This window comes from Tiliqua scincoides, chromosome 1 (genome assembly GCF_035046505.1).
Source record: "Tiliqua scincoides isolate rTilSci1 chromosome 1, rTilSci1.hap2, whole genome shotgun sequence".
Taxonomy (NCBI): Eukaryota; Metazoa; Chordata; class Lepidosauria; order Squamata; family Scincidae; genus Tiliqua; species Tiliqua scincoides.
Genome location: NC_089821.1, coordinates 105,886,424 through 105,907,069, shown reverse-complemented (window position 1 = coordinate 105,907,069; position 20,646 = coordinate 105,886,424). Strand labels below are relative to the sequence as shown.

Here is a 20,646-nt window from a genome sequence, read left to right as displayed (position 1 = left end):
ACATACTCAGGACATTACCCGAAACAAATGTGGAAACACTTCTCATTTCCTCACCCAGCCTTCCATCTCCATTCCTGGGCTCCAGCTGGGAATTTACTTAATCTGAACTACACCAGCCTCCCATCCTGGTAGTGGCTAGCATACAAAGGGAAGTCCACTGGACTCTATGACAGATGAGAAGAATCTTCTCTGTTATTTTGAAAAATGTTTTCATTCAATAACATAAAACAGAGTGTTAATACAGTACTGAACTCTAGTACGCATAATATTTTATAGTGAAAACTTTAAAACAGCATACCTAGAACCAGCAGCACCATCACCGGAATCCTGACTTCCAGCCTCACTTGGTGTGCTCACAGATTTGGAAGATGGAGACATAGGAGGAGGGACTAAATAGTGAAACAGACAGGTATCCGCTGTTACTAGTCGTAGAGGTTGCACAGCTTAGGATGTTTCCAAATCAATTTAACATGGAAGCATTAAAAAGTGATGGTAAACAAAAAATAAATGGATGAAAATGAACAATAGAAAAAAAAGGGGAAAAGACAATGTTAACATTCCATGCTGGAGAGTCATGCAGTTTTTAGCATTTAATGCATATGGGGTTATATAAAATTATAATTTATACAATAAGCTAGAAAAAAAATTCTACTATATTTTTATTTCTTAAAATTATGCTAGCAAACATTTCTAGAAATTAAAACAATATGCACTGAATTGAGTTTTGTTATACCTTATTCCAATTGTTGCGGAAGTGGAATGACAAACAGGAAGTGAGACCCTCCAACAAAACTTTCAACTTGCTAAGGAAAACCACTCACTTGGTCTGTTCAGCTATATCAGAACTTCAATCACTAATGTGGTTAAAGTGAAGTTCATTTTAAGTGTTTAAAAACTTAGGGCCCAATTCTATTCAACTTTCCAGAACCAACAGAGCCACAAAGCATCCCCAAGGTAAGGGAAAAAACATTCCCTTACCTTGAGGAGGTCTCCATGACTGCCTCCTCCACTGCAGGATGCAGCAATGCCCTGTTGGCACGGCTGTATCAATGCTGGTAAGGATACATTGGGCCCTTAGTGTATCCTTGGATAGGATTGGGCCCTTAGTGTAACTTGAATGAAAAATAACTAGCAGCACACAGTATAAAATATTTTTGTTTTTCACTACCCAAGTAACTGGATGATGTACAACATCCAGTGAAAAATTCATACTTTTAAAACTCACTTTCTCTACATTGCTTTTATTCAACCTTCATTTTCATATCAAAACACTGCAGTGGTAAGTGATTTTTCATGTTGGAAATATTAAGTATGACAGGAAAAAATACATTGTTAAATATGTTGAAGCAAAAGGAAAGAGTAATTGAACTCTACCATACAGATGCTTTTTGAACTACATAAAGAACTAGAACTGTGTTCTAACCTCAGAAATAGATTATCATTCTGAACAATATTTCCAAACAGAGAGGATCTTTTTAGGCCAAGTATCAATGATAAAGAATCACTTGCCTTGGCACGCACTACTATTCAAAATTTCTTGAATATTAGAAGACATGTTTTGGCCACGTGAAAGTATATTTAAGTAAGCACCTTAATTTTAATACAATGCTGGAAGAACTAGTAAAAGCTTAAAATTGGTTTTCATGTGCTGTTACTCCAAGTTACAAGGTATCTGAAAAAAAATAAGGACTGACAAGCAATGCTGGATACCAACTCCCTTCAGAGTCCCTTCGGGGAGAAAGGCGGGGTAGAAATAAAGTTATTATTATTATTATTATTATTAACTCAACTCACTAACTGGTAACATTAAAAAGGACACATTTGACTTATTCTGTTAACCAGTTTGTTATTTCAACTGGTTATTTACTACTGCCATCTATTGGTTTTTACAGTATGATGGCTTTAGAACCTAAATACCGCAGAGTTCATTTTTTTGACATTCAAAAAAGATAGTTTTTGAGGTGGTTCTGATTCTTTCTGGCTGAAAGAACTCAGAAGGTGGAATTAGGGGTCTCCGACTTGACACCATGTGGCATACCACAGGGATGTATTCACATTCCCCATGTTCTTCAATATCTACAGAAAGTTGCTAGGGGAAATAGTAGACATTTTGAGATGGGGACCATCAATATTGCTGAGGACATTTTGTGATCTGTGTGTGCGTGTGCTCCCATCCACTCCAAGCAGGCAGTAAAAGTACTGCCTGGGGGCAGATGGAAACTGAAGGAGGGCTAACAAGCCAGAATTAAATCCAGACAAGACTAGATGTCCTCTTTATTTGGAGATCTGCACTATGGGTACTGCAGCAGTTTCCAAACTTACCAGTGCAGATATTCTCTCAGAATCAGGAAGTGAATGATGATAACATGAAACGCTTCTTGCAGTAATGTCACTGCCATTCACTTCCTGGTTCCAAGGCCTAACATGAGCCTCTGAACCGTAGTAAGAGGCATGTAGGGCAGGGCAGGGCATGTAGTATGGCTTTTTCAGTATGTTGTTTTTGCACACTGCAGCTCTGCTCTCCATGCTGAGCCTCCTGCCAGTCTGGAAGCTTGAGCTATGTCCTAGCTGCCAGGCAGCAGGTGACCTGTGATGCCCTGGCAATTGCCTTGCAATGCCCCAGGGTATTGCAATGCACAGACTGGGAACCGCTGGGGTACTGGAACATTAACCTGTTCTTAACATTTCCTCTGCAGGAGCAGGTTTGCAGCTTGGAGACTTCTCCTGGACTCTCCACTGCTGCTGAATGGTCAAAAGGCAGCAGCAGCCAAAGGAGACACCAGCTTAGGTTGGTGCATCAGGTGCGATCACACCCAAGTCAAACAGACCTGACCACAGTGGTCCATGCATTGATGGCATCAAGACTCTATTATTGCAATAGACTCTACACCAGTCTGCCTTTGGAGGCTGTTCAGAAGTTATAGTTGGTGCAGAATGCAGCAGCCCTCATGACTGCTGGAATGGCAGATTGATTCAGTCTGATAGTTGCTCCTACGGCTGCACTAGCTTCCAGTTCAATTCTAGACACAATTCAAGGTGCTGTTTTGATCTACAGAGCATGTTATGGCTCAGGTTTGGGGTATCTGAGGGACCACCTTTTTCATATGAGATGGCCTGCCCCCTGAGATCAACTGAGAGGGCTAGGTTTCTGGCAACCAGAGCTCAGTCCTTCTTTACAGTGGCACCAGAAGTACAGAACAGTCACCCTTTAGAATTGAGAACTTTGCTCTCCCTGTCTACCTTCCAGCAGCATGTCATAACAAGTGTTTCAACTACTTAGATTGCTCTGGAATGGATTTGATTGTTCATTCTGTTTTTTGCTTTGCCCTTTTGCTTTTGTTTCAGATTTGTTTTCTGTTCCTGCTTGTTGTTTTTTAAAAGAAAAAACAAAAAGTGATGCTTTTATGTTATATTTCTGACTTCTTATGCTGCTTTGTTGTACCTTTATTTGCAGCTCTTACTGTGCTGAGTTATTGTTAATTTTATTTTGTATTTTATATTGTATGTTGCCTTGGAAACCTTGCTCACAAAGGGAGAGGAGGGATACAAATCTTTTAAATAATGTGCATGAAATGGAAAAAAAATGTGTTTTATGTTACACTAAGCATATTTGCTAGGAAGTAGATCCCTTTCAATTCAGTTGGATTTCAACAAGGGCAGCAGAATGAGTCAGGAGAATGGCTTATGTCATTTCAGACTGCATTTTGAAGGGACAGAACAGAAGATCAAGAGCACCACTTTTGAATGCTCCCTGATGTGGGGATCCCCCCAAAACAGAAATGTTACAGTCCACTCTCTGCTATGGACACTTTCCACTTGCAATAAGGAATTTTTGCATATAGAAGCATTCAAAAATCCAAATCCCACATCTGCAGTTTGAAGTGGTTTAATTCATTCTGCTTCATCTCCATAAATACCATTTAGGATTAGACTGTTAAAAGGAAAGCTGAGTGCAACCCGTTTTAGATAAATTAGTATTTCATTAATAAAATTTTAGGTTTTTCAATAAATAAATCAGTATTACCAGTATATAAATCATAATTGGCCAGTGAACATTTTAGTTCAAATCACATTATATGGAGGTGGCAAAGTTCCAACCACTAATATATTGGTATTCTGCTATGAAACTAGTTCTATTTCACAAGCTCTGGTCCCAAGATCTGTAGAAGCTCCAAGCACAAACTGGATACTCAAGTGAATTAGCTCTCATTCATGACAGTTTCAGTGGCAGCTTGATATGAACAATGAAATATATCCCTGCAGTTGCCCTGACACTAAAGTGGAATGAGAAGCCCTTGAACACACAGCAGGTACGATCACTAAGCCATATGATCAGCGAGCAGTAATTTTTCACATAGAACTTACTTCTGAGTAAACATGTATAGGATTATACTGTGCCATTGTGGACAGTGGAGCTTACTTCCTAGTAACTGTGTTTATGATTGCAGGCGCAGGGCCCAATCCTATCCAACTTTTCAGCACCGATGCAGTCAAAATTCAGCCCCAATGTAATGGAACAAGTGTTCCCTTACCTTGAGGAGGCCTCTGTGAATGCCTCCCCACTAAAGGATGCAGCACACACCCCATTGGCACAGCAGCACCAGCACTGGAAAATTGGATAGGATTGGGCCCTTAGTCAGAAATCTAGTCACATTCCCAGACGAGTACCAGAGACATCCCTCTCTTTAGAATATAGTCTCTATCTCAAAAGGCAGTGTATGTCACAATGACATTGAACTACAAATGCATGATTTTACTAGTCATGAAAGTAGCCCATTCCAAGAGATGACTAGAAGGAGAAGCAAGTTTATTTAGCAGGCATTTATATACCTTCTTGCAATGTTGCAATGCCCCCTTGTGGCAGATGGCTCTATTGCTTCTAAGCTTACAGGTATCTTACAAGAAGCTATCTAAAGATTTCAGGAACTGTTTGCATAAAGAAAAGTCACTACAGATGTTTTGGAAATAATAAGGCCCAGAACAAAATATTCAAAAACCATGTGGAAATAGGCATTTCTCATAGAATACTTGTATGTTTGGATGCAGAGCCTACATGGTTTCCTTTGCAGTGAGATATCTGTGTTTTCCCATGTACTTTTTTCCCCATGTTTTTCAAGTACTTTTTTTACTTGTTATTCCATAAGTTCCACATGGGCTTTGAAGGCAAGATAGAAAAATTCATGTTGTTCTCAATATCCATGAGATTTGAATCCTTGGAAGAGATGAGATGCCACCCTAAACTTTTAAGCTCTGGGATCCACATTTTAAAATGTGTTTTAAAATCTGATGCAACCCTCTAGACCAGGGGTGTTCAAACATTTTGGCAGGAGGGCCACAACATCTCTCTGACACTGTGTCAGGGGCCAGGAAAAAAAAGAATTTCCAATTAAAATTTGAATAAATTTATGTAAATGAATTTATTAGAGATGGAACTTATATGAATGAATGAATGAAGGTCTTGCAATAGCTCAAGGTCTATAAAAGGCCTTGCACAAAGCAAGGCCAGCCTTTCCTTTGCTGCCCCTGCTGCATCACAGTTGTGAAACAGAAAGTAGTGGAGGGAGACCCTCGTCCCACAGTTCAGGTGAGAGGTTGAACAGTCGTCCTCACGCTGAGAGCAGTTGCGTTGGGCCAGCATGGGCTCCAGCAAGTCTCTGGAGGGCCAGAGGCTGATTAGAGACTGGGGGCTCCCTGCGGGCCAGATTGGGAGCCCCCAAGGGTTGCAAGTGGCCCCCGGGCCAGGGCTTGAGCACCCCTGCTCTAAACAAAAAAAAGAGATCAAAAAGAAATATTTTATTGGTGAATAATACATTATTTAATAATCATTCGGGTCCTTTTTTAATGTTTCAAAAACTTTTTGTGACCCACCAAAAATTAGCTCATGGCTCACTGGTGAAGCACGACCCATAGTTTGGGAAACACTGCCCTATAGTAGGGCCTAGACTATCTTTCAATGGATCCTTCCTTCCCTGTCCTGCTCTTGTTTTCAGTTTTAAAGAGCAGCCATTTCTGATCACTTGCTTTTGGGACGTTGGAGAGACAACAGTGAAAGTGGCTTTTGCTCTATGATATTTTGTTCATTATGGATCTGGGAGAGGAGGGAGGGGAAGCCTCCTTTGGAACACCCAATGGAACCTCTCTCATCAGCACTTCAATCTTCTTCGTGCTAGAGAGAGAAGGCAAAAAGGTACTCTGTGCACTGCTGTTTATATTACTTCTCAGCAGGCATTCAAAAGTCCCATTGTGCTTAATGGAGCATATTCCTAAGAAAAGAAGTACAGTGGGCCCTCCTTATCCACGGGCTTGGCATCTGCTGATTGGAGCACCCATGGATGCTGAGCCTGTACTGCAGAGGGCATCACAGACACAACAAGACGACACTGCCCCATGCAGCACCTCAGAAGGTCTCCTGGACATGACTGGAAGTTGCTGGCTGGCACAAACTGGAAGTGGTTTCTGGTTGCATCCGGAAGGCCTTCTGAAGAAGCTGGGATGCTGGTGAGACCTCCAGAGGGGCGGACACGGCCTTCTCTGTGGATTCTAGCATCCACAGATTTCAGTGTCCACGGGGGGTGGTGGTGGTCCTGGAATGGATGGATACATTGGTCCCCATGGATACAAGGGCCCATTGTATAGGTTTGCAGACCAATTTGTAGGAAAGAATTGCAATTTTTCTTGTAAATCACCACTTTTCAGCATGCATCAGTCTCCTTGCTGAAAGTGCCTGCATTGAACACATGACTTCCTTTCATCAAGCAATCCTTTTTTCTTTCTCTCACCCAGTTCGCAGAGGAACCATCTTCCAAAATGTGGCTAAAGACAGGATGTGGGTGTGTCTCTTTCCCCTTCCATGCCTACCTGGAACTGATGGATCCTTTTAGCAGATCCAGCCAGAACCCTTTGACAAGCCATGAACTTGGGGGTTTCAATCAGAGCTGCAGCCTGTGGTTGGGGTTTGTTCAAAATTCACAAATCAACAAAGATTCTCAAAGGTTTGGACTCACCCTTTACCACATACACACATCATTATGGCCTTGCTGAATAAAACAGCTCCATTTTACCCAGATAAAAGGCAACTTCCTTCTCCCAACATGAATGTGGCAGGGGGCAGGGGGATGTGGGCAGGGGGAGGGAGGCAGAGGCAAGGAAAGTCTCAAGGACACCCTTAGGAGGGTGACGGGGGGGGGAGGGTGAGAAACAAGTTGAAAGCAGGGTGAGAAACGGGGGGGGGGAGGGTGAGAAACAAGTTGAAAGCAAGGTCAGCCCAGGTAGACATAACCTCTCTATGCCTTGGGTAAAACTATCATTGAGTTCAAAAGGACTTAGTCTCAGGAAAGTGTTTCTAGGATAGCAGCCCAGAGAGGCCACAGTGGCTACTTTTTTTTCCCCTCCAGGCAGGTAGAGGCCCTCTCATGAAATGCATTGAATAACAGCCCTATGAATGCCTACTCAGAAGTAATTCCCATTGTGTTCAGTGGCACTTGCTCTCAGAAAAGTATGTATAGGCATGGTTCAGCACAAAGAGGGTTACCATTACCCTAATTTGATCCTCTTCAATTCACCTCTTAGCTGTTCTGAAGGGAGTGAATGCTGTCACTTCCAGGAGCAGGATATTTATTAATCTGAACAATTTATATCCCACCTTTCCCAATCGGAAACAAATGTCCAAGGCAGCTATGTACCACCCTTAGAAGGGGAAACTCCCAACCCTTCCAGTAGACAAGTGCTGCTGGGATACATGCAAACTTAGGAAGGATTGCCAAAGGATGACAAAGTAGGAACTAGCACAGCTTTTGCCACAAAGAAACCTCCAGATTGCACTGCACTTGTGATTGCAAATCCCATGTGGATTGAAGCTCACGAATGTATTTTCTCACAGAATAACCGCACTTTTTTCTGAGACTGAGTTGGAGCCAAAGATTCCTTGAGTGATTAGAAAGGCACCTCTGATTACACAAGGCACCTTTCCCCGATTTCCACTACCCTACTACTTTCCCTATTCCACAACATTCCAGAGCATCATTTGGTCTTCAAGAGCAGATTTTTCAGGGGGCTACAGAGGAACAGGAAGCAAAGTCCAGTTCTTCAAGCAGAACTCTGGATCCAACACATTGTCGCAAAGGCATTTTTAAACATTGAGTTTCAAATGCAAATATATTTTTAGTAGAAGAAATTCCTGTTTTTACTTACTCTCCTACCAGATCATTTAAGTAATTCTGTCTGATCACCTAAAAAAGGCGTTCAAGAACTAACAGAGAAGTGACTTAGTAAAGCAAAAAGGATGATAACATTTGCCAATTTTGTTGTTCAATTGTGATTTTTGTATTATACAAATCCAACTCTGGATATTCTTGTGATAATATCATCCAAGGTGCTTTAGGCATTTCGTTTTCCATAGGAATAGTATTAAATATGATCAAATGATGCATCAAATAGTGAAATAAGATGAACTATAAGATCTGCAGATGGCATATTTAAAAACAGATCTTATCAGTAATTTCTGAAAAACTAGCAAGAACTTGTGGCAAAAATGAATAGATACATGCAAGAACGAATAACTCAACTTTCATGCCAACATTAGTGCCATGGTGGGAGGGACATGTACATTATACTTTTAAAAAATTCTTCTTACCCATTGGAGCATCTGGTGTCAAACCCATGCTTTGAAGTAAGGCTTCAGCTTCTCGTCTCTTTTTTTCAAGATCAGATTCATCTTGTATAGGAAGACTCTCTTTCTTTTGATCAGTCTAAAAGTTTTTAAAACAAGTTTTATAAGACAATGTATATAATTCCATTCACTACTTGCTTTCAAGCACAAGAAAAAATAGAGAAAAAAAGAAAACAGGAAAAAAGAAAAGGGATTTTCACCAGTCTCCTCATCCCCAGCCTTCTGCACCCCATTCAGTTCTGTTATGGATCATACTGCAAGATGAAAGGCTTGGAGGGGGGAGGAGCTTTACAGAACTGTGCTGAGGAGATGAAGAAGTTCATTTTCATAAGTGTTCCTCTGCCCGCTCAAAGTTTTTTGCTCAGTACCTTACAGAAGGATGTACTGTAAATTAGCTCAGCTAATAAGATTGCAATTTCTTTCGCATATCAGCAACAGAGAAATTGATAGTTTACAATGCATGAGAAAAGGAAAAGAAATAATTTAAGCTTGTTAAAGATGGCAATGCAAGTAAGAATCACTTCCAAACAACCAGTCAGAACAGTTTGTATAAAAGATACCCATCCACTGAACTCTTTTTTTTGCTATTGCTAGTGTCAACGCTCAAGGAGATGAATATGAAATGGTAAGCTTCTAATGTTTTATGGATGCATTTACAAGACTCAGAAACTTCTCAAACAGGCAATACAAGAAAATTTAAACGTATGATTTTTTAAAAGATTACACTTAAAAGTGTAAAAGTGGGCAAGAGGTCTGGTCTAGAGGGTAGAGCCTCCGTTTGCCTGAAGATAACATCTGAAGGTTGCCAGTTTGAGGCCACCCGCACCGTGAACGGCAAGACTTTGAAGCAGCTGACAAGCCTAGCTGAGTTATGCTGAATTATTCCACCTGCTCTTTGGCCGCTGTCAGCCTGTGTGGGAGGAAAATGGAGGCCAGAATGTGATACCAGATCATAAAAGATCCATCTGAAATTTTGTGGTTCTTGAAAGACAGAACCTTCTTCAATTGTAAAAATCCCTATTGGGATTTAGTATAGCCTGCCTATGTAAACTGCCTTGAATTAAAGTGTGAAGAGAAATCTGACGACCAAGAAAGGCGGTATATAAATACCTGTATTATTATTATTATTATTCAAGGAAGCATACAATACAAAGATATATGAAATGCTACAGCTAGGTGTACAAATCCTCCCAAAGCCAGGAAGCACAGATGAAAGTTAAATTCCACTGATAGGAATAAAAGCCATACACATCCATCCAATGGCAAAAAATAAAAATAAAAAATGTTCAGGTAGCATAATTTACATGCAATTTTGCAAATTAAAGCATAACAAAATGGGAGGAAAAGTAGTTTTATGTAGTGAAATAACTACCCATGGTATTTATAAACATTCCTGTATCAAATTTGATAACAAACTTCCAACTCAGTAACTTCAGAGTCTATCTTCACCTGAACTTTTCAGCATGCATATTAGATGAGCAGTAATTTTTAATTGCGTTATAATAAAAACCACCAACTAAACAGGCTAATTCCAGCACTGTGATTATTCTCCATTGATTCAACTAAAGATCAGTCAGTGCTTTTGAGAATGCAAATAGCAATATTTAACTTCTCCCGTCTAAGATTTCTAGAAATCTAAAAATCCACAAATATTTATAAAACCCAAAGATACAGGTTGCATCAAATGCAACTATCAGAAAGCAAAAACTAACTATTTTTTAAGAAATCACAGGTATGTTGCACTGAGAGGAATTTTGCTTCCCATTGGTGTACTTAGCACTGCTTAATCGCATACGGTTTGGGACTTTCAAACAGGACAAGCTGCAAAATTTACAGTCAAGTGCCTCAGTACAAAGTACAACTTCAACATGTCTTGAATGTTGTGCTGAAATAAGACTACAAACAGCTCATGCAAAAAATCCATACAGCATTCTTACCAACTATGAACATGAACCATGTTTGAGATTTTGTACTGACTTCCAATTTGGCCTCAGTATATTAAGAGTCTTATATAGTTGGCTAAACACCAGGGTGACATTGCTCACACTACACAAGTAATTATTTTGTTTGTTTCAAGTGCTTTATCACAAAAAAAGTAATCTCCAAGTCAAAACATTTTTTAAAAGTCATAATTTTGTTGGTTTAAAGTATCATTACAATTTTCTCAAACACTGCTTTTACAGCAAAACTTCCCAATGCAACACAATAATTGTATGTCAAATTATACATGTTTTCCTTGATTGTCCAGTATTGCAAAATTGTTTCCACACAGTTCATCCTTTAACATCGCAATACTGCTGGAATATAAAGGGCATAGGAAAGACATAAAAGTCAGTTCAGCACTCCCATGCTTTGACAACTAACATTTGAGAATATCCATATTGTGCACTGTGACAAACTCACAGAGATGCCATAGGATGTCCCTGTCAATCCTGGGCTCCGCCATCTTGGATCGTTCAAGATCTTGCAGGATTAGCACAAGAACTCACATGATCCAAGATAGCAGCGCCTGGGAGAGCCAGGAAGTAAAGGCTCCTGCAAAAAAAGGGCACCATGACCATGGTATGTATGTGTCTTAGTGCACACACACCCAAGTATTTAACATGACTAGGGAATCTCAACTTCACTCTCTAACGTCTCCCTAGAATGTCGTCTCCTTGTACAAAAGTCATCTCAGGGAATATTTTCTTATAGACTATGTGGAGAGCATCTGTCTCCTAACTGAAGAATTAAAGCCTATAAGCCTGTACAAAGTACACATTTTGCCAAGTTTCAGGCCGATGGTGAAGAAGAAGCCTTATCCCTGAAGTGCCCCAATGCTGCCATCTTCCATCTACTCTTAAGCCACTGGATGACATTAGGGAGCAAGGCAGGCTTATTTTTCATGCGAAGTCAAGCTCCTTTTTGACCTTATGGCAGCTTCTGCAGTTTTGGGGGAGATCCTGCAAGCAAGGTAAAGAAGACTGACCCTGGAGAACAATCTTGTTCTATTTCTAATCTGTGACTTCATCTCAAATTAACTTGGAACAGGGTGAGGGAACTAAGGAAAAGGACAAAAAGTAGTGTCATATTGTAAGGCAAAGAGAAAGGAAGTTGCTTAAGCTTTTCATCATACTTTCCACCCATCAAATTTGAAAGTCACTTATTTAGCCAACAGATAATTGCGTTTATGCCATATGGTTAGGCTTCAAAAAAAAGTTCTAAAGCAGTTTATTTATAGCAAACACACATTCTTGCAGATAAGTCCACAGAAGTTAGCATTTCATTAAAACATTTAGTATTTTGTTAGGTATTTGTTATCCTGTTACACACTGATGACATAAGAAAAAGCCAACACTCTTTTACAAAACCACCCGGGAAGTAGCCTGAAGGTACATAGTACATTTTAAGAACATAAGAACAGCCCCACTGGGTCAGGCCATAGGCCCATCTAGTCCAGCTTCCTGTATCTCACAGCGGCCCACCAAATGCCCCAGGGAGCGCACCAGATAACAAGAGACCTCATCCTGGTGCCCTTCCTTGCATCTGGCATTCTGACATAACCCATTTCTAAAATCAGGAGGTTGCACACACACATCATAGCTTGTAACCCATGATGGTTTTTTCCTACAGAAATTTGTCCAATCCCCTTTAAAGGCATCTAGGCCAGATGCCATCACCATATCCTGTGATAGGGAGTTCCACAGACAAACCACAAACTGAGTAAAGAAATATTTTCTTTTGTCTGTCCTAACTCTCCCAACATTCAATTTTAGTGGATGTCCCGTTATGTGAGAGTGTAAAGAACACCACTCTATCCACTCTATCCTTCCCATGCATAATTTTGTATGTCTCAATCATGTCTCCCCTCAGATGCCTTTTTTCTAGGCTGAAGAGCCCAAGCGCCGTAGCCTTTCCTCATAAGGAAGGTGCCCCAGCCCAGTAATCATCTTAGGGCGCAATCCTAACCCCTTACGTCAGTGCTTTCCAGCACTGACATAAGGGCAATGCAGCTCCAAGGTAAGGGAACATTCCCTTACTTTGAGAAGGCCTCCGTGAGTGACACCCAACTGCAGGATGCAGCACATGTTCCATTGGCACTGCTATGCCAGTGCTGGAAAGCACTGACATAAGGGGTTAGGACTGCGCCCACAGTCACTCTCTTTCGCACCTTTCCCATTTCCACTATGTCCTTTTTAAGATGTGGTGACCAGAACTAGACACAATACTCCAGGTGTGGCCTTAGCACTGATTTGTACAACAGCATTATAATATTAGCCATTTTGTTCTCAATACCTTTTTTAACGATCCCAAGCATAGAATTGGCCTTCTTCACTGCCGCCACAGACTGGGTCGACACTTTCATCGAGTTGTTCACCACCACCCCAAGATCTCTCTTCATTTTATGTTTGAAGCCAAGCACTCTGGCCCACTGAGGCCCAAATCCTAACCCACTTTCCAGCACTGGCATAGCAGTGCCAATGGGATGTGTGCTGCATCCTGCAGTTGGGTGGCACTCACGGAAGACTCCTCAAAGTAAGCGAACGTTTGTTCCCTTACTTTGGAGCTGCAACGCTGTTATGTCAGTGCTGGAAAGTTGGTTAGGACTGCGCCTTAAGTTACATAAATGATCATCCAGGATCCCTAAATAACCTGTTCCAGAGTCTCTAGAAGAAAAATGTGGTGTGTTCATTTTTACTGAGAAACTTCTTATACTTCATTTAAAGGTCTAGTTCATTTCATCCAAAATTCTTAGAAAGTTACACTAGTTTAACACAATATACAAGACACAAAAAATGGATTTTAAAATATCCCAGATAACTAGGAATAGCATACTAGGCTGCAATTCTACACACTTCGTTGAGAGGAAGTCCCACTGAACTCAATGAGGCTTACTTCTGAATAGACATGCAAAGGATTATACTGTTGCATCAGCTTATGTATGTTCATTCAAAAGCAAGTTCCACTGTATTCAGTAGAATTTACTCCCAGGAAAAATTGCACACATTTGCAGCCTTGATGTAACATGAGCTACATACTGTCTTTCTGGCAACCATTTGGAAAGCGGATGACCCCGATATTAAAATATGCTCCTCAAGAAATTTCTGTTTCTCCCCTGCTGAACCAGATGCTTCCTCTCAGCTAAGGTCTTTTGGAAAAAGGTTCCAAAGGCAGTGCTTTTGCTGATATCATCACTCCTGCTGTAGGAAAAGTACCAGAGCTCCACTCTCTGACTCCTTGACCACACCCGCTTATTGCTGTAAAAACACTTATGGTAAATAGCGTAGGTGGAGAGGCACAGCACAATCTGGACCAGAATCATGGTGGAGGCAAAGTAACAACATCTACCTAGCCCATCACTGGACGTCTGCTCCAGATAGTTACCCACTCCCCCATGCTCTTTATTTACCAATGCTTTTAAAAGGGCCAGCTCACCTCTTAATCATAGTATGCTGCTTAGTCCTTACTATTAGAAAAGATATCGGATTGTACCACTACCATGTCTGAATTCTGAGTATTTTTTTAACTTAAGGAGAGAATCACTTACAAATTGCCATCTATTTCATTTACAACATTATAAAAAGAAATCCAATCAAGGTAATTAAGTCATCTTAGATACTTCCTGTGCATCTAATATGCTCAGTGATGTTTTAGATAATTTAGATTTGGTATTTAACCTGCAGTTTGCCATTTTTATCCAAGATGAGAGTAGAAGCAACTGAATTTAACTCTTTACTTCCATGTAATGTTTTAGCTGCTGAAAATCACTGTTATAAAGCAGAAATTTAACCCTAAACTGCCAGTTTGCAGAAAACAACTTAAATTCTGACTCAAATTGCAGCCCTTGCAACTGCTGTACATGAGTAGACTTAAGAATTTCACATCACAGGTTGTGAAAATAATTTTCCAATTAATGGAACCTGACAAGAGTCCTTACTTCCTTTTTCTTTCTTTCTTCCTCTTTTCTCTTCTTCTCCTCTCTGATTTGAGCTAAGCGTTGCTTCTTGCGCTCCAGCTCTGCTTTCAGCTCACTTTTGTCCGACATGATTAGGAACCTGCCAACAAATGAGTTTATCATATGCAGAATTATATATACAGAAATGAAGTTGAAAGTCCTTTTGTGAATCTATCAAAATACAATTCCTCAGCACAAGTGCACTATCATAGGAAAACCAGGACACTGGTGGACCTTCTCCATACCACATATTTGTTTTGCACAAAATACAAGAACTTCCATCTCTGCTTTATTGGCATGTGAACTAGTCAAGCATTCCAAGGTAAAAACCTCTACTAAAAGCAAAAAGGAGAGCACTGAAATGCAGTATATGCTTATAACCAGACAATATTTTTTGTAACAAAGATAAGCAAATACATCTCTGAGGCCACTTTGACATCAGCAACAAAAATCTTAACATAGGACAGTATACAAATGGGGAAAAGTACAACTATAAGTACACTTCAATGGGGGAAGGCAGGAAACATCTGATATCTGCAAAATCTAATATGCTATGCAAGGATGCAGTTTTTTTAAAGCTCTGACACTCCTAGTAATTGCAAGAGATGTTACAAACTATAGTACACCACGCTACAAGCTGTGACTTTATGCTTTGACTTCACACTTATCCAATACAGGTGCAAGTGCATATTAACCCACTTCTGCCCAGCTAACAGGTGTACACATTTCAGCCCTGTTACGTATATGCAACATTAGGCAGAAATGGCTTAAAATTAGAATATAGATTTGAAGAGAAGTGGGGAATACAGTTAAGAGAATAAGCCACACTCCACTAAATTTATTAGTATGGAATCCAAAATTTTTTGCTTCAAAAAAAACAAAACACTCTTAACAGTTTTTTATACAGAAAAAGATTACCTGGAATTGAAAAAAGTAATGCAAATGATCGTAAACTGAACTCCTGCAGTTATGTACTTTAGCACCAATACATAGCAATTCATTCTATTAGCCCAGAAGGGATATACGGTGACATCCCAAATACATCTACTCTTCAGTTTTAATTTCTAAAGTGAAAGGTACTGGGCTGCCTCAAGCCTGCCCAAAATTAGATACTGTCCTGAAAGCCTTTAGGTCAGTGTTTCTGAAACTGTGGGTCAGGACCCACTAGGTGGTCCATGAGCCAATTTCAGGTGGGTCCCCATTCATTTCAATATTTTATTTTTAATATATTAGACTTGATGCATTTAGGGAAATGTTAAAGGTCTGCACTTTTAATAGGCTAGTATGTATATGCTTTTAACAATGATAGTAAATAAGACTTACACCTGGGTAAGTGTGGATAGGATTCTAGTCTAGGATTTTTCTGCTTGATGATGTTACTTCTGGTCATGACATAAATTCCGGTGGCTCCAGACAGATTCTCATTCCAAAAAGTGAGTTCCAGTGCTAAAACTCTGGGAACCACTGCTTTAGGTATGTGAACACACGGTGGGGGGGGTAGTCTTTGATACCTGCTTGACTGGGAAATGTATTTTACTTAGTCCTATCACTTTAAATAGCTTCCAGAATAAGACTAGAGGGTTCAGTGTTTCTCAACCAGTGGTACAGGTTACACTACTAGTGCGCGAGACGGTGGCTGGTGGTACTCATGGGACCCCTCGACACCTGCTGCCCAGCAGCGAGATCAGGAACACAACACAACAAACAACAGTAGGAGGCATGCCTCAGCAGACAGAGCTCCAAAGCAAGCTTTTCTGAACTTGAAAAAGCCCTCCTGTCCACCTGAGCCGCTTACTGGTGCCTGTCATGTTGCTCTGGCCTCCCAGCCCAGAAGTAACTGGTGATGATGTCACTGTCAGGTACTTCCAGTGGTACTTCAAAATGGTGGACCATGTCCACTGGTGCTGTGGAGGACAAACATTGAGAAACACTGGACTCAGCAACTTTGAGTCTAATTTTGAAATATTGTTTTTGTGACAGCATGCACTTTTCTCCTATTCTTGTCATAAAAAGCCACAGCCACTCAAACATTTTACTGTATATTTAGGTAGTCACCCTGACCTTTTTCCCCCGCTGGAAAACACAAAAGTGAGGCACAAGGCAAAAATACACAGCTGGACTGCTTTCTGTGTAGAGACAGGTCCTGCAGGGGCGGATCCAAAAAGGGGCCATGGGTGTGTTGCACCTCCAAAATGACACCAGAGGGGACGGACACCTACCCAGACAGTAAACAGTCCAAGCACGGCTAGGAGCCCAGGTCTACCCAGCTAAAGAGGTGGAGTGGGAGCCCAGGTCTACCTAGCCAGTAGGTAGGTAAACTTACAGATCTCGGTAGATCCCCCCAGATCTCCGTAGATCCAAGTCCAGGCGGGAATTCAGGTCTACCCACCCAGCAAACCTGAGCCACAGAAGACATGAAGTTCAACCTAGAGACCAGGTCTACCCGCCTGGTTGACCTGTGCTCTAGAGTTGGTAGTGCTCATGGTCCCTTCCAAACACAAACACTGGATCTGCCCCTGTTTGGGGGGGGGGGCCTTCTGCACACACCCACACAGTTGCTTTGAAACTGTTGCACAGCCCAATCCTATGCATGTCTACTCAGAAGGAAGTCCCACTAGAGTCAGTGGAGCTTACTCCCAGGTAAGTGTGGAGAGGACTGCACCCTTGACAACGCAGTGACATCAGCAGAGGTGGGCGCGCCCTAGCGCGCGTGCTGTTCCCAGAGGCGGAGAAGCCGCCCAAAGGCCAAGACTCTGCTGCCCTGCGGAAGAAGGCAGGAAGAAGCCGCGCGCGCGTGGCAGGTCGTCCCCCACACCAACCGCCCCTCCCTCCCGCGTGCACGCGCCGAAAGCGCCGACCGTTGCCCCCTCCCCCCACTCCCAGCCCAACCGCCTCCGGGGCCACACAGGCGAAGTGGGACAGCTCCCGAGGCAGCCCAAGCCAGGCCCGGTAGGTGGGGCGGGGGCGGCAAACACGGGCTGTGCTGACCTGGCACGAGGGCTTGGGGCCCGTTGAAGGCTTCTTCACAAAGGGGGGGGGAGGAGGAGACAACGAAGAGCTTCCGAGCACGGAGACCTGGAACCAGCCCCGCCGGAGAGACACCTCAGCATCGCCTGACGGAAAGCGCATGCGCCGGAATGACCCTCCACAAAGCGGGCCAGCCGCTCTGTACCGGGTGCTTGGAATGTGGAGGACTGCGCGTGCGCAGGGCGAGGGACGGTTGGGGAGCACCAACCTTTGACTTGGTGCGTGCACGCGCCTTCCCGCTCTCAAGGGGCGCCCGACCACCGCCTCAGAGCCCACGAGGAAGTCTTCTGTCAGGTGACAAGACAATGTAACTTCTTCAATCCGCTTATGACCCCATGTACGTCGTTTGGGGGGGAAGACTATAATTCCCAGCAGGCAGCACGGCAAAGGCACCTCCCCTTACCAGCTGTCAACAGAAAGCTGTCCTACGGGTAAGAGGTGGAGCAGTGCATGCTGGGAAGTGTCAGATGAGGATCTGCCTGGTACACACTGGGACTGGCAAGCGCCTTTGTTACTGATTGGGGCCCAATCCTATCCCATTTTCCAGTGCTGATGCAGCAGTGCCAATGGGGCGTGCACTGCATCCTGTGGTGGGGAAGCAGTCACAGAGGCCTCCTCAAGGTATGGGAACATTTGTCCCCTTACCTCAGGCCTGCACTGCAGCTACACCAGTTCTGGAAAGTTGGATAGGAGTGGGCCCTGGCAGCACTCAGAAGTAAGTTCCATTCGAGTCAATGGAGCTTACTCCCAGGAAAGAATTTGCCTTTAATAATTCACAGGCCAATCCTATCCACACTTTCCTGGGAGTAAGCCCTATTAACTCTAATGGGACTTACTTCTGAATAGACATGCATAGGATTGGCCTGTAAAGCAGGAACTGGCAGTTAAGCTGCTGGCCAGGTAACAGTTGAGATGATGCACATTCTTTGTAACCCCAAAGATGCTTTCCACAGCTGCAAGCAAAACGTTGGGACTAGATCCTACAATGTGCTTTAGGGTCCAGTCCTATCCAGTTTTCCAGTGCCGGTGCAGCTGTGCCAATGGGGCATGCGCTGCATCTTGTGGTGGGGCAGCAGTCACAGAGGCCTCCTCAAGGTATGGGAACATTTGTTCCCCTACCTCGGGGCTGCATTGCAACTGCACCAATGCTGGAAAATTAGATAGGATTGGGCCCTTAATCAGTGGCTTAAAGACGAGAAACATTTCAAATTATGTTTTGAATAAACTTTATTTAAGAAATTTATATCCCACTTTTCCCATGCCAAAGCAAATGCCCAAGGCGGCTTACAAAGCTTTATTATCGAGTACTAAGTATCACAACAGGTAAAAAAAAAGGGTGTCAAACTTGTTTCATACAGAGGGCTGAAGTTAGCATTCAGGGTGCCTGCTGAGGGCCGGAAGTGACATCATTAACCAGAAAGTGACATCATTAAGCAGCTGATGGTCAGAAATCAGCACTTTGTTCTCATTAACTGCATTAACTGCAAATGACAGAAGAGAAAATATGCAAATGTTCATCATATTTCAAGATATGGGAGAGGTCAATTTTCAAATTTTCAAATATATGGGAGAGGCCAAAGTGACATTAAAGATTTTTATATTCAGCATTAGAATCAGGATCAGCTTGATGGGGGCTCTCAGGCGCAAACCCTGGTAGGGGCTTCTTTTACATACAGGTGCAGGCACATATATCTGCTATCCACTCCTGTGACTGCCTAGAAACTGGGTAGGAGTTCTCCTTTGCACCACTGAAGAGCTCTCCTTAAATGTGGCTGCTGTGGCAGCTGCTTCCACCACCCTCATTGCCTGGTTGGTGTCCTGTGGCTTACTAGGAAGTGGGGAATGGAGCAGCCATTGCTGCAGTTCATCTTCTTTCTCAAAGACATGGCATTTGGAAATTTTAAAATGGCCAGTGCCAGGAAAAGGGGCACACAGTTCCAGTGCTACTCCTCTCTGTACCTACCAGTAAGTCATGGGATGCTTACTTGGTGATGGGTGGAGCAACTGCAGACAGTCGGGAGGGATGGCCCTTTGGAACGTGCCTAATCTGGACTGATGTGTGACACATGCACTGTTCACCATGAACAAATGTGAAAAATGCATGGGTATTTGTGGAGAGTCTTGTAAAGAGAGACTGGGGACTACTCCTTACATAAACTTTTATTCTCGGTTTCTGGTATACTCTTGTGTAAAAGAAACACGCCTTGGATAAAAAATGTGTGCATTATCACTGCCTAGCTTTCACAATACGCATGAATGGGGACCCAATCCTTTTCCAGTGGCCCTTTCTGTACAGTATTTTATAAAGAAAAGTGGTGATTCATATGAACCTGATACTATAAAATTGTAATCTTAAGAACACATACTAGATAGTAAGCTCACTCACTGGGATACAGACAAGAATGAGATAATCAAACTTTGAAAAGTTTTAGAACATAAGAACATAAGAACAACCCCACTGGATCAGGCCATAGGCCCATCTAGTCCAGCTTCCTGTATCTCACAGCGGCCCACCAAATGCCCCAGGGAGCACACCAGATAACAAGAGATCTCATTCTGGTGCCCTCCCTTGCATCTGGCATTCTGACATAGCCCATTTCTAAAATCAGGAGGTTGTACATGCACATCATGGCTTGTAACCCGTAATGGATTTTTCCTCCAGAAACTTGTCCAATCCCCTTTTTAAAGGCGTCCAGGCCAGATGGCATCACCACATCCTGTGGCAAGGAGTTCCACAGACCAACCACAAGCTGAGTAAAGAAATATTTTCTTTTGTCTGTTCTAACTCTCCCAACACTCAATTTTAGCAGATGTCCCCTGGTTCTGGTGTTATGTGAGAGTGTAAAGAGCATCTCTCTATCCACTCTGTCCATCCCCTGCATAATTTTGTATGTTGCAATCATGTCCCCCCTGAGGCGCCTCTTTTCTAGACTGAAGAGGCCCAAACGCCATAGCCTTTCCTCATAAGGAAGGTGCCCCAGCCCCGTAATCATCTTAGTCGCTCTCTTCTGCACCT

General features: G+C 42.5%; 1 protein-coding gene and 1 long non-coding RNA gene across 3 annotated transcripts in view; one reads left to right on the top strand and one right to left on the bottom strand.

Moving 5' to 3' along the window:
- DYNC1I2 (dynein cytoplasmic 1 intermediate chain 2) overlaps nucleotides 1–17,976 on the bottom strand; it is a 54,666-nt gene extending 36,690 nt beyond the window's left edge. Inside the window, exons 1-4 of one of the 2 annotated variants that reach the window (XM_066612227.1) lie at nucleotides 17,839–17,976; nucleotides 14,586–14,703; nucleotides 8,633–8,747; nucleotides 299–389 (exon numbers count right to left, since the gene is read on the bottom strand). In XM_066612227.1, the coding sequence (XP_066468324.1) occupies nucleotides 299–389; nucleotides 8,633–8,747; nucleotides 14,586–14,693 (314 nt within the window). In that variant the 5' untranslated portion in view covers nucleotides 14,694–14,703; nucleotides 17,839–17,976. Of the gene's footprint in view, nucleotides 1–298; nucleotides 390–8,632; nucleotides 8,748–14,585; nucleotides 14,704–17,591; nucleotides 17,765–17,838 lie in introns of those variants that run through there. The other variant, XM_066612226.1, reaches the window with a different exon arrangement.
- The window catches only part of LOC136636893 (uncharacterized), a 57,688-nt gene continuing 54,713 nt past the window's right edge, over nucleotides 17,672–20,646 (top strand). The window contains exon 1 of the long non-coding RNA XR_010793565.1: nucleotides 17,672–18,061. This is a non-coding gene — a long non-coding RNA (uncharacterized lncRNA). The remainder of the gene's footprint in view (nucleotides 18,062–20,646) is intronic.